The following is a 14,776-nucleotide window of genomic DNA, read 5'->3' as shown; positions in this document are numbered from 1 at the left end:
GTTTACCATTTATCTGCAAAGAATGAGAAAAAAGAGAGTAGATGATGCTAATTATAACAATTATTGTTATATAATTGTAATGACCTTTCAGGAGTATTAACACAAGCACACATAGAAGAATTGAATGTTGTATAAAGGAAATGTAAAGACATCAACATCGCCAAATCACCAAGCAAGAGTTTGTTAGCAGATTTAGATAGTAGAAGATGTGGGCATACCGTTAGCAATGGATCTTAATTAAAAGATTCATTATTAATTTGAATGGAACATTAGGGTCAGAAAGGGGACTATCCAATATTAAATTAATAAAGATTATCAGAACCAGGATAATCTGCAACTTCAATGTGGGAAGAAAACAGGATACGAGATGACGTGAATTAGCTTAACAATAAAAGATTATAGAATCAAATCAAATTCCAGGTCCACAGCCCCCCCCCTCTTTTTTTTTAAGGGAAGGTGTTATATAGATTTATTTATATCATTATGATGAGGATGACTACCTTGCATGAAAAGGAATACTTTGCCTCAAGGATGAACATGCTACAGGACCCGGAAATCAGATGTCTATGAAATCAATATACCTTTGGGCACAATCTTTTCTAGTTTATTGACTTTATGCTTTTAAAATAGTATTTTAATTAAAATACATGAATAATCGGGAAATTGGCTACTGTAAATCAATGTCAGCTTTTAGCAACAAAAATACCTCTGGGCCTCACATAATCCTACTGTCAGCCTCACAAGATAGGCCAGATCAAGAAGCTGACTCCATAGAAGGACTATAACAGAATCTTGCAATCTGACTGTACTTTTCCTCCCTTCTATTTTAACTCCCAGAGCCAGAGAGGAGCCAGCCTGACTCTCTTCTTAACACTTAACAGTGTTCCTGAACACTGGGCTTCAGGAATGCTTCTGTTCTTTTTCTTTACCTAACAAAAATTTCTGAATATTTGCTTCAAAGCCATTTCCATGCTTTCTGCACCTGCACGGGCATTCTTGGTAAAGAAAATGGTGGGTAATTTTAGCCTGCTGTTTTGCTTGGAAACAGTCCCACCTGCTCAGGAAAAACAGCAACACAAAAAGTGGAAGAGAACTATCTAGGGGACTAGAAGAGGGGATAGGGAAGATGAAACCTTGCCCTCTGGTGACTGGGTGTTTTGTGACTGACTGTGACTACCATGGTAGCCATTTTATGAAAGCATCAGACTGTGAATATGTCCATTGCAATGGTGGGTTTCAAAAATGTTTACTACCAGTTCTGTGCTGGGCGTGGCTTGCTGGGCATGGCAGGGGAAGGATACTGTAAAATCGCCATTCCCACCCCAATCCAGGGGAAGGTTACCGCAAAATCCCCATCTTCTCCTGATCAGCTGGGACTTGGGAGGCATAGATGCGGGTGGGGCCAGTCAGAATTTTTACTACCTGTTCTCTGAACTACTCAAAATTTCCGCTACTGGTTCTTCAGAACTGGTCAGAACTTGCTGAACGTCTGGTCCATTGGCATAAAAGAAGTTGCTTAATTTTGTCGTGGTGTCTTTATCCAATAGATCTACTGTGTCCAAAAATCACTTCGTGAAAAGTTATAGCTATAGCATAAGAATCAGTTAAATTTATAAGCCTTGCCATAAGTAGAGACACTAACTTTAATCTTAGCAATTGGCTATTGGCTTTATTCGAATCACAAAGGAAAAGGAAATAGTTAAATCTGACATTTCCTTTCTTCTTACTTTTTCTTTCAGATCTATCATGACAGACATTTTATCTTACAGATTATTGTATGTTTTCTCTGGTTCGGTCCATACTGCATACAATTGTTAATATAAATTAGAGAACTCTACTACTTAATTCTAAGTGAGTGGTTTAGACAGTGTTGATCAGAGTGGTGAGGAAATGTCTATCTTCATTTATTCAGAGCTATCTTTATTATTAGGGTAGTGGCTTTTTTACATTGTATTAGCATGAGAGTTAGTTATATAGGTGAAAAGAGGTAAGTCTTTTCATCTATTTACCCCCCCCCCCTCTCCCATTGCTAATAGACAACTTTCCTCCCATTTATATAGAAAACACATGGGGAGGAGGGGGGGAGAACCAGAACTGCCCAAATTTACTTATAATTTTCTCATCTGAAAGTAGGGCACTCAGGAAATCACACCTAAGGCTCAATGGCACGAGACCTAAATTTGGGCAGTTCCTATTCTGATTACATTTGACAAGTGCCCTTATAAATCTCTATCAGAAATTTCTTTCTCTTCTGCCAACTCTAAAAAACTTTTGGTTATTGCTCAAGAGAGGCCGTTCTAAGTGGATCCTCCCAGTTCTGCAACATCTTTCCGAGATAAAGCTCACCCCAGCTTTAATTGAATTTTCATCAGCATTTTTACTTTGCTAAGTCTTTGGCCAAGAAGTTGGTATGGCCAAAAAAAACCCTGAAGTATTGTTTTAATCAGCCAGTTTCATGGACGTGTTATTTTGAAAATTTTAATACCTGTGTCATTGCTAATTTGTGGTATTAAATTGCAATGTCTTTGCACTGATGCTACTAGTCAACTCATGCATACTTGGTGAAAATATAAAAAACACATGTTAAGAAATCAAGACTATCTGCTTATGATACAAAGGAGATAGTACTGTATTTTGAGCAGGCAAAAGACCCACTTTTCTAGCCACCTTCCAGCAGAGGGAAGTAGACCTCTCTGCTGCCTGCCTAAAACCCAAGAAAACAGAATGTGTAGGAAGATAAAGATGTCAGAGGTCCACTTTCCTCAACCAAGTGCTCTCCAGATGTTTTATAATAGAAATTTCCTAGCCTCCATGGACTTTGGCTAAGAAGACTGGATGTTAATTTGCCAGAAAATCTGAAAGATGCCAGGTGGAGAGCCTTGGATGGGTTTCTTCCACCAATGCTTTCTGGTGGATTTCCCAGAATTCACAAGCCAACATGACCATTACTGAAAATTCTAAAGTTCTCTCATGTGCAGAATGTCAGGAAGAGAAAGAAAGGTGCAACACATCAGTCATATGGTCACATTTCAAGCTTCAGGTGTCTCATATAATAAACCTTGATTCCCACAGGGGAGCAGTATAACTCAGATCAGCCTCTTACCTGGTGGTCTTTAGAAATGTTGTACAACAACTCACCTGAAGCATGTTGGAAATTATAATCCAAAACATCTGTCGTTTAGGACTAGGGATCCTAGTTACCTAATCAATTCCAGAGTCTTGATTGGAAAGAGCTATCCAAGGTCATTTAATCTAACTCTAAAAGAGAGAGAACAGATGTGCCAGCAAAAAAAGACCCAGATATGCCAGGATAGAGAGCAGTATTAATCTTCTTAAGGGCATACATTTGGCTTGATTGTTTTCAAATAGCAAATGTCCTGTCATTTTAAATAAATACATGGCATATGCCAAAGCACATTACTAGCTTCTACATACTATAGCTTTTCTTGGTTTTTTTTAAGAATTCCTCTCAGAACCTTCAGCTCCTAACACATATGGTAGGTAATTGAAGACCAGGACTATGTGTATGAAGAAAGAAGACCAAGCTGGAACAGCAGATAACTAAGTGGAGGTGTCACCAAAGACCATTCTGTCGTCATTCTGTGCCCTGGCCATTAACATTTTGTGATCAGCTACAGTCATTGTGATTGCATTTTGTGAATAGGCATTTGAATAGGATGTCCTCTTCAAACACACTTCCAAAACTTGTCTGCCCCATCTCAGAGAAAAAAATGTACTTGCATCCAGCCCTAGTGTGTTATTTTGAAATTTGGGAATCAGAGGTGGGGGCAGGGCAGAGGAAAGACTACTCCACAAAGGATTGCTCTGCTAGATAACTAGTAGAAACCCAACTCTTACTATTCAACAGGTCTCATCTCAATAATAAGTCTTTCTAATCAGATTCCCCATATTGCTGACCATTGCCAGGCCTATTTCCTTTGTGCCCACAGTCTAGAGACAGAAGCAATTCATATAATAGCTGTATTTGGGAAGTAGAAAAAATTGTTGGAGAACATATCTGGCCACTCTCCAAGATGTTCCTTTCAACATCTTTATTTCTTGGGGTGAAAAATTTGTGGGCACTTGAGGACAGGAATAAAAGGCTCCACCTTGAAGAATAAAAAGAAAGCATCAGGAACACAAGAAATAGAAACATTAAGAGCCAGTGCTACAGTATTCTTACAGTACAGACTTATCAAAATAATAATCCAGTGAAGATGAATTGAAAGGCAGAAGAAAGAAGCATGGGGATAGGGATTACATTAAATGAGTAGTGAGAAGGCTACTGAGAGTGTGTAGCCATTGCAATATTGGACAAAGGAGGAAGTAGACAATCCCTAAAATTTAAACTGGAAGGAAGGGAAGAAAATAAGTGATCTCAAGCCAAGAGAAGCTGGAAAGCAGACAGATTCTTCAAACCACAACCATTTGTATCTTCAAGGACACCAAATGAATTTGAAAATCAATGGTAAATAAGTAATTCAGGACATTTGTATGGGATAACAGGATTGTTTGGGTTGGAAACAGAAACCAGCACCGACACCAACCGAACTTAGCCTCCAAGCCAACATTCAGAGTCTGATGGCATATGCAACATTCAGAGCCAGATTTTATGGTGCTTAGAGTAGATATACTAAAATATAGCAATTAAAGTGTTAATTTTTCAACAGGCATGATCCATCCTTTCCCCAGCCTGAGATCCTCCATAGTTCTAAATCTGCACCAGGCTGGGAAGGATATTTGGAAGGGATGCCTAGATGAAGGATAAGTTTGAATCCACCAAGATCTCTGTGGGAGCAAAGAGCAAAATATTTTTCTCTTAAGTCTGTGTATTCTTTGTGCAACTGGGATTTCATGCCATTGTGGAGCAGTGGGAGCAGTATGTATCTCAGATGTTTCAGTGATTAAAACTTTGCTCAATTACAGCTGCTCATTTTACCAGGAGATATTATCAAGCTGCAGACTTTTTGTTTATTAACTACAGTTAAACAGATGCTCTCCAGGAAGTCAGTAGAAATGTAATTCAATACAGCATATCTCTTGTGCAAAGCAAACTTCTTCCGCCCCAAAATTATAGTAGTACAACATATATATATATATACACACACACACACACACATATATGTTTTTCTTTTAGCCAGGTTTTTCCTTTTTTTTTTTTAATTTTTATTAACATAGACAAATGTAAAAACACAAATACATACAAACACGTATACATTAACACAGTGCAAAAACAAAAAAGAAACAAGAAGTCTATAGACTAGCTCTTAAGAAATTCTCGCATCAGTGGTTGATTTCTATTTCACTTATTTTTTCCTTATCTTACAGTTTACGAATTTGCTTGCTTTCACTTTGATGCATTTATACATTTTCAGCCGTATCTTTCTACAGTCATATTAACTATTTATTTATACCATTATACAACTCTTCTCTTGTGCCTAGTTCTGTGTTTCTTAATTTAAATTCTCCAAGTATTCTATGTTGTTGGCCCTATCTTTCCCTCCAACCATAAGTACCATCTTTGCCAAACTAAATAGTAATCGGTTTTTCCTACGTAACCAAGATTTTTCTCAACCAAGCTCAGTGGAGTCACATCCACTTGATTCTGGGCTTTTTTCTTCTGGCAGCCAGCAGGCCCTATGCTGCCCTATGCTGCTTAGTGATACATATATATATATATATACACATACATATATATATACATATATACATATATACATATATATATGTATACATATATATACATATACATACATATAAATATACATATACATATACATATACATATACGTATACATATACATATACATGTAGGTCTTTGGTTATTCGGGTTTTTTCCTGCGTAAAATTGGAAGTGTCTTGGCGACGTTTCGACGACGTCTCATTCGTCATCTTCAGGCTGGTGTTTTCGGCTTCATGCTTCTAGGAGCAATTGCTTATCGAGACACCTGGTCTACCCCAGCATGTGGGAGGGAGCATACTGCATCCCTTTCGCCTTTCAGCTCCAATCCAGGAGCCCTCAAGCAGTCGTATTCACGACAAACCATTTTATACCATATTTATATTGCACTGATAAAGAAATAAAGGCAGACTAGTATACTAGTCTCCCTTTATTTCTTTATCAGTGAAATGTAAATTTGATAGATAGATAGATAGATAGATAGATAGATAGATAGATAGATAGATAGATAAATTTGGTATAAAATGGTTAGATATAAATTTGGTATAAAATGGTTTGTCGTGAATGTGACTGTTTGAGAGCTATCACAGTCGAATTAATCATTAGGATTGATTTTTCAGGAAAATTCCAGGAACAATAACAAGTTATTTAATGAATAGGAACATATTATTTGCAAAAATGTACTTTTTTTCTTTGCTATTAAACTAGGACATTGAGTATGCACATTTTTAACAGAGTTTGTGCATGGTCAAGGACCTGGAATCCTCGGAATTTAATATGAGGGAAGATTGGAATATTCCCTAAATCTCAACAGAATTTATGTTTGTTTAAAACATAGATGTTTCTAGTTCTCATAGCTGAAAGGGACTGAAATTGGTTGAAAAAATGTTTTCAAAAAGAACTTTGAGGTGGGGGATTCTGAACAGGATTTCCAGAATTGATGGGGTATTTCAGCACCTTGAATAGCTCCTTCCCTTGTTACACTTGATTGGCATACGCAGAATAAATTACATGAAAAAAGCAAACTATTACAACTTTGCTTTTTATATACCTGAATGGTTTAATCATTTGTTACAAGTATTTTATTTTTAAAAAGTTTCAGGCATTACATTATTGAGTACATGCATATGACTTGAGTACATGGTGCCCAACACATACACACACACACACACACAGAGGAGGCAACAAAAAATGTTGGGAAGATATAGTATATGAAATTGTGGGCCAAATCCCCCCACCCTCTTTATCATGATACTCCCAAATTCTTGTAGTCCTGGGTTAAATTCACCCTTGGTTTGAAAAAGATTTAAAGTAAAAATTTGTTAAGTTACTGTAATAAATTAAAGAATAAATAAAAGGAGTGCACTCTTATCTTCTCCCTGAGAATTTGGAAACAAGCATGCTCATGAAAATGAGAATTCTGCAGGCATGTACGCCCGATAATAGCTGCAAATAAACACACACAGAGAGAGAGAGAATACAACTAGATCATATCCATTGAAAATGTAACCACTTTTCCTTAGAAATAAATTAGACTATATTCTCATTGGTATGTCCTCCCAGATAAGTAGTCTCATTTGAACATCAATTTAAAGTGCAATATAATAATTTGCTTTAGAGGCAAGGGCAAATAGGGGGATGGTATATGCCCAGAGCCTCCCAATACACTTTAAATAACTTATCTTCATTACTACAAAACTTATATATAGTGGCCTATGGCTCTCTTACATACAGGCATTTCATGAAATGCCTGTTTAAGGCACTCATTCCTTCCTAGAAAATATTTCCATTGTCCAATCTTCATTAACCCAGTTTTCTTTTTCTTTTTTTTTTTTGCCCCTGCCAACTTCTGGTGGGTATTTTTACTATCCTTTTTTCTAGCTTCTCCCAATCTAGCTGGGCTGGATCCAGTTGTTGAATTGCAGTCAACATCTCCTGAAGCCAACATCCAAAAACATAAGTGATTATTCAACATTTGGCAGTCACTAGACTGGGGAAAAACTAGTTTAATCATTAGGCTAACTCTAGATATATGTGTAAGTGAGTGGAATCAGTGCTTCTTTCTGGCTGGTCTGTTTTAGAAAAAACATTCAAAAGATTTTTGAATGGTGTGTTTCCAGTTCCTCATTAAGAAGAAAACTCTCCTTCAAATCACACTTAGTCCCCAATAATTGCACGGGCATGTCCATCCAGGTGACATGGCAAAAAGATGGGTAATATTTTCTATTAAGTTCTTTGAGAATTGCCTTTTACTTCAATCCAGCCTACAACTGTAATTAGAGTTTTTCATACAATTCTTTGCTTTTTTTTTTATTTAATTAACAACACTTGATAAACCATAAGGCAGGAAGCTTGGTTTTGGCCTAGCTTGCAGTGTAAAATCACCCAACCATGATAAATTTAATAATCTACAGTTAAGCAAGACATACAATGTATGAAATTAATGTATGAAATCATCATCTAGGACAGTGATAGCTAACCTTTTTGCCATCACATGCCAAAAGCGGGGGGAGCACGGAGAGGTCACCCAGGTGTGTGCCCACACCCATAATTCAATGTGCCCCGTGCATGCATGTGCACCCCCCTACCCCCCCCCATTTTTAGTACACGATGGCATGGTGGACCTGGTAGGCCCGTTTTTCACCTTCCCCAGGCTCCAGAGGCTTTCTAGTAGCCTGGGGAGGGTGAAAACAGCCTTCCCCACCCACCCAGAGGCCCTCCGGAGGCCAGAAACAGCCCATTTCCCAACTTCCGGTGGGACCAGAAGGCCCAAAGATCAGCTGGCTAGCGCACACATGCGTGCTGGAGCTGAGCTAAAGCAATGCTCACATGCCCACTGATATGGCTCCGTGTGCCACCTGTGCTACCCGTGCCATAGGTTCACCATCACAGATCTAGGAGATGTGGTTTATACCACATGCTGTACCACAAACTGCTTAGTTCCTTTTGAGCACAATGTAGGTATTATAAAGCAGGAGTCTCCATCCTTGGCAACTTTAAGACTTGTGGACTTCAACTCCCAGAATTCTCTCCCAGAATTCTGGGAGTTGAAGTCCATAAGTCTTAAAGTTGCCAAGGTTGGAGACCCATGTTATAGAGTGCAGGTAAGAGGAGCATTTTGAGGTAGTTAACCAACCAGGCTCAAGTTAGTAATCTATGATGGACTACCATTTCTCTCCAGCCTTTGGGCTCTATGGGCCATTAGGCTTATGCCTCAAAGTTATTTCAGCTGTAACTGAGAGATCAGACATGTTATATGCATAGCCAATTTCTTGGGAAGATGGGGGAAGGAGGATGAAAATGAGGGTATCAGCCTCATATAAGGCCAAATTTCAATTCTACCATAAGATCCCATTAATAAACAAAAAGCAGAATTTTACCCAACAAGCTTTTCCTTATGTTAGCAGATAAAATGAGAGAAGGAGCCAAGTAACTGTAATAGAGATTTTGTTCTCTACAGTTCAGATAATTTGTGTGACTGGACAATTCTGTGTGAAAGCAAAGATTCTTTTAAGATATAGCTATAGGAATATCATAGGAATATTGACTTTGAGAGATTAAAAAATGATGATCAGCCACTGCATGAAGTGAAGTACTTTCTTGCCCTGGTAAGCATACAAATAAGGCAAAATAACTATGAAACAACTAAAATAGTAGTTCAAACAATGAACTCTGCCCCACCACACATTTAGAACAGGAAGAGGTTGCTGGTTTTCCCACCATGGTTATTGTTAGTCCATAGAGCATCAAACAGCCCTAAAAATAACTCATAATACATCCCACATATGATACTAGCCTCATTCCTGTAGTCTGTGGGAGCAGTATTTTTTTAAAAAAAATTCATATTTTTCTCCTTTCTCAAGGACAGGAGAAAAAAAACCATTCATGTTGCTTTATGGATAAACCAACAACAAGAGTCCAACGTTTGTTTGTTTTTTTCTGACAAGTGCAAAACTGCAAATGTTTCCATGCAAGAATGTGCATATTTAGACATCAGATACTTCATTTAAAAAGGAAATAAGTGTCACTGGACTTTATCATTGGTTCAAAATCCAGAATAAAATCATAAATAGAAATGCATTGGGAGATACATAATTATACATCATGGCTCATATAATGCATTAGCAGCTGGGAGACAGAACACACTGATCTCTGCCAAACTGGAAGCAAGAACAAATTTCCAGTGAGCATGCTCAAAGTGCAATTGTTTAATTACCAGCTAGTCATAAATATCAGCTTGTTGCTGCAAGGCATTTGTATTTAGGCAAGCCTTTAAAGATGAATGGGTATAATTTTTAGGACTATTCTAATTTGTTTTTGGTTTAATGGATGTTTCACACACACACCGAAATGCTTTCCATTCTGCAGTGGACATCTTGCCATAAACTGTTATCTCTAATAATTAAATTACTGGGAAAGGACGAATGTATAGGGAATAAGCAAGCAAGACTAAGGTTGATAGATGGAAAAGTACAGAAACAGGGTTCCCAGGCCTCTGCATCAATTGAGCCACAAATTATACATGATTTCTGATCAGAACTGGTGACATGTTGCAACTAAAAGAATGACGCATAGATTGGGAGATGCCCAAATCTAATCTTAGACATAAACTCAATGGCTGCATTCACATATCACAATAAGCCCTGGCCTGCTTAAATGTAGTTTTATTGAATAAATCACAATTGGCTGAGCTCATAAGCCCCATTAAGACAAGACCAAACCAATCACTCATCTCTTACTGCAGAAGGGGAATTCAGTCTGATAGCTTGGAATTCAACGGAATACTTTTACTAAGTCTTCCACTATTGGTGCATATGTATTGTGGAAATGCAGGAAGGAATTGTGATCACCTCCCCACAGTATTATTTGAGAAAATTGGCTTCCCTTATATTGAAGCACTACTTAACACTTCAATTTTAGAATACATTACAGGTATGACCACAATTGAGCCCAAAATGTCTGTTGTTAAGTGAGACATAGGTTAAGTGAGTTTTGCCCTATTTTACAACCTTTCCTGCCACTGTTAAGTGAATCACTGCAGTTGATAAATTAGTAACCCAGTTGTTAAGTGAATCTGGCTTCCCCCATTGTCTTGCTTGTCAGAAGGGGATCACATGACCCCAGGACACTGCAACTATCATAAATATGAATCAGATGCCAAGTGTCTGAATTTTGATCCCTTGACTAGGGGAATGCTGGAAAGGTCGTAACTGTGAAAAGCAGTCATAAGTCACTTTTTCAGTGCTGTTGTAACTTTGAATGGTCACTAAATGAACTGTTGTAAGTGGAGGACTTCCTGTATTCATTTTCACTTGGAATCATTGAATGTACAGAAAATTCTAGACATCCAAATTTATTCTAGGATTCAGTCAGTTCATATGGCCCACTGATCTCACAGCCAATGTGAGAATCAAGACTGTAGCATAGAAAACACCAAGCATTTTTCGAAGCTGTACTTTGCTGAGAAAAATCAGCAGGGAATTAATAAATTATCTTTCAAGGAAACTTATTTACTGTTACCCAAACATCTCACTGGAGGTACTCTTCGCAATATTCCAAGGAAAAAATAATCCCAATAAAATTGTTTAAAGTTGCTGAAAAACAATTTCTCTTATTTTTACATTTTAATTTAAAACTTTCTGAAAATAAAACAAACTTTTTAAATAAATGTTTTACAAGTAAGTGACCAGACTTTTAAAAAGATATTTTATATTAGATATGTGTTTTTATTAGACAAAAAAAAATCCCAAAACTGCACATATTAAAATAAAGCAAAACATAATACATTGCAATTTCAAAATACACATCTTTTTCCAAAGATCTACAGCTTGTACCTATGATTCTGTCCCCATTTCTCTTCATTCCCATCTTGGTTTTACAGCAACTCTCTGAGCTGGCCAACAGACATCATAGTAAACTTCTTAGATAAATGGAGTTAAAAATCTTAGTCCCTCTTTGAGGGGGATGGGTGATACAAAAATGTGAAAAATAAATAAAAATAAAATAGTCTGACAAGCCAACCATTTTATCCCATTGCCTCTGTGTATGTACAAAGCACAATAAATAAGGATTTTATAGTGCTTTATTCTTACTGCTCAAATCCATGCAATTAATCCATAAAATCAAACTGAACTCCATTTGTCTTATGTCACAATTGGATAATGTAATAATAAAGTATTAATCCCCCCACTCCATTCTTAAATTCTCGGATTTAAATGTCATTTCTAGGGACATATGCTTTGGAAATAGTTTTTCAAGGCTTCAGACTTTCAAAATCACATGGCAATCTATATACTGTAAATATTCATAAGCTCCCTAAACTCACATGCTGATCCAACTCATCAAAGCACTGTTCAGCCTCCATCCCTCCAAATCCAAATTATCTCAACCCCACATCTTAAACAATTCAACTCTTTTCCCCAGCAGAACCGCCCAAATTCTGTAAATCTTCATCTATTGTATGCTCCTATTGTCCTACACCTTAACACTGTGTAGGCTTTTCTGACTAATCATGTGCCTAATCACCCCAATACAAATATCCATTACACTCCATTTGATAAAATTTTACCTATTACAGAGCTGGGTTTGCACACTGGTTTGTTGTAATGATGGTTTATTGAAGAAGACACAATGACTCAGTATGAACAAGACTATGGTTTATAACATCATGGCTGGGTTTACATTAAGCCCAAAACTATTAAACCATATCATAGTTTTTTTTATGATATGTACTACCCAACTGTCACATAAAACCCTGTTTATATTATGCCATCAATTCTCATTGTCTTTTGAAACTAAGTTTGTCACTTGATTCTTGTTCTGCCTCACATACAGCTGCCCAGCAGGTGACACAAAGGTCCAGCACCACCCAGCCATGCCCTGAATTATAACTTTATAATCTACACATTTCCTGTACCTGTTTGATGGAATCATTTCTAGCCCGTCACAGCTTCCACCAAAAGATGGCTAGTCTTTAAAGAGTAAAATTAAAGTTTAAAATGTCAAAAATTAAAATGTGGCTTATTTTTAAAGACACCCAATATTCTTTGTTGTCTTTTCTGTATATCCAGAAATACTTTACTCCCCAGAATAGCTCCACCTTAGATCTTCAGCACCTCCATCAGGTTTCCTAGCTGAAAGCACCAAGCAGCACCTCTGGCATCCAAAAGAACCATCGCCTTTGCCCAATGTTTATCCGAGGGGGTCTCTAGCCTGCACATGAAGTGCAGGCTGGTGACCCACAGATGTTTCACAATCCCAACTCACCAAATGCCATCCCCTACCCTCCTCCCGGAAAGCTTTGTTCTCATCCATCCCCAGGCATCTCCACCGAAGCTGCCTCTGCCCGCTTTCGCTCCACACGGTCGCATCCCGGCTTCCCACACCCCTGGTGATTGAGGCTGCAGCCCTGCCTCGGGCACTTTTGGTACCAACCAGCGCCTCAGCACACGTTCTCTGCCCCCACCCAAGAAGCTCCGCTATTGCCATTAAAGTCTCACCTCGACGTCCATCCAGACCAGACGCACCGCACCCACTAAAGTCATCACCCCTCCACTTCTTCCCGTACGCACCCTCCCTATGGCAAATAAAGCCCTCTCCTCTCAAATGAGCACAGCAGAAGCGCCACGCCCTGATGCCAGCAGCCTTCCCCAGAAGCCACGCTGCCCCCTTACCTCTTCCATGCTAAACCCCTCGCGGTCTCCAAAGGGCGGCGCAGGGGCGATCCATAGGGAAAGGGAGTATCTCCGGTAGAACTGGCGGCAGCAGCGGGCACAGCTGCAGAGCGCACGATCTAGCCCTTTGCTTGCCTGTCTCCACCCCGCGGCCCCTCCCTGCTCGCTCCTTCCTCGTAGTCATCCAAAGGCACAGCCTGTAGCGGATCATGTGAGACTCCTGTCTCTTTTGCACGTTGGGGAAAAGGGGGGGGGGGCGAGGCGGAGAGGCTAGAAGAAGGGAAAGAAAGAAAGAACGGGAGTGCCCTCGCCACCACTTGCGTGATGCAACGTTCCCCTTCTCTGCCAATCTATAGAGAAAATTGGATCGTCAAAGCCCCTCCCTTAGCAACCCGTGAAGCTGTTACCAGCTTGTCCCACCCTTCATTAAAAAGCTGGAGTGTGGGGCGGGGGGCGAGGAATTACACAAGGAATTATAGCTCCTTGCTATAGCCTGACGCAACAGCTCCTTTTCAAAGCCTTCACTTCACTAACCCATGTGTATTTCAATTCTGTGCGTGCGCACACATCTTTGAAAATATAGAGAAATGGTTTTCTGTGATGGCTCCCGGCCACTCCCTTAGCAACCTTTAACGCAGTTATGCCCCGCTCCGTAAAATCTTAGGGAAGCTTAAGATAAGAAGGGCTTACCTATTCCTAGCTAGCTTGCTTCCCTCCCGAAAGGCATAGTTAGCATCCCTGCTCCAGACCAGCCTTTGTTTTGAGACACCCCCACCTTTATAAACATCCCTTAGTATGGAATACACCACACAAAAATTCAGAGAAAACGTTCAGGCATTTGTGCAGACCTGGGAGGAATGATATGATGTTCCCTTATCCTTCTCTCTCAGTAGCTCTTATTATGGTCCTTCCCTGTTTGCTGTTCCCTTCTTAAAATGGATTACAGCTCCAATACCTGCCCACAACCAATAATTGGCAATTGTGTCCTTTGAAGTCCCATAGAATTGCCACAAAGCCTATAGCATTTTATTCCCCATTTCCATTTTTTAAAAGTATCACTCAATTTTTTTTCTGCAAATCTGGATGAAACATAAAACCTTTGATATTTAGATGACAGCAGTAAGACAAAAAAAAAAAAAACATTCCCAAGGGATAAGCATTTCCATACAGCCAAATTCATACAAATCAACACTGAGAAGATATTCAATCATCAACATGATCTTGGAGTATCTGTTTTGTGGAGGTGAAGCAAGACCATTTGAAAGAAAAATCTACTGAAAGCACAGCATGCCTGTTTTCATGTTTTTCAGAACTGTGAACAAAGAATGTGGGAAATCAGTACTATGAAAAGAATTTCAGCATTTGAAAGCAAGTAGTGATCCTGAATTACAATAAGTAGATCTCATAAAGCAACTTTTATCAA

At 38.8% G+C, this 14,776-nt stretch overlaps 1 protein-coding gene across 2 annotated transcripts in view; it reads right to left on the bottom strand.

The window, feature by feature from the left end:
- ARHGAP23 (Rho GTPase activating protein 23) overlaps window positions 1-13,679 on the bottom strand; it is a 216,225-nt gene extending 202,546 nt beyond the window's left edge. The window contains exon 1 of one of the 2 annotated variants that reach the window (XM_034415626.3): window positions 13,354-13,679. In XM_034415626.3, the coding sequence (XP_034271517.2) occupies window positions 13,354-13,362 (9 nt within the window). In that variant the 5' untranslated portion in view covers window positions 13,363-13,679. Of the gene's footprint in view, window positions 1-13,179; window positions 13,269-13,353 lie in introns of those variants that run through there. The other variant, XM_060691605.2, reaches the window with a different exon arrangement.
- Between the last annotated feature and the right edge of the window lie 1,097 nt (window positions 13,680-14,776).

Source organism: Pantherophis guttatus, chromosome 4, assembly GCF_059756535.1.
Source record: "Pantherophis guttatus breed Tessera chromosome 4, ASM5975653v1, whole genome shotgun sequence".
NCBI lineage: Eukaryota > Metazoa > Chordata > Lepidosauria > Squamata > Colubridae > Pantherophis > Pantherophis guttatus.
The sequence above is the reverse complement of the archived record's forward strand: the minus strand, read 5'-3'. Positions and strand labels throughout refer to the sequence as shown.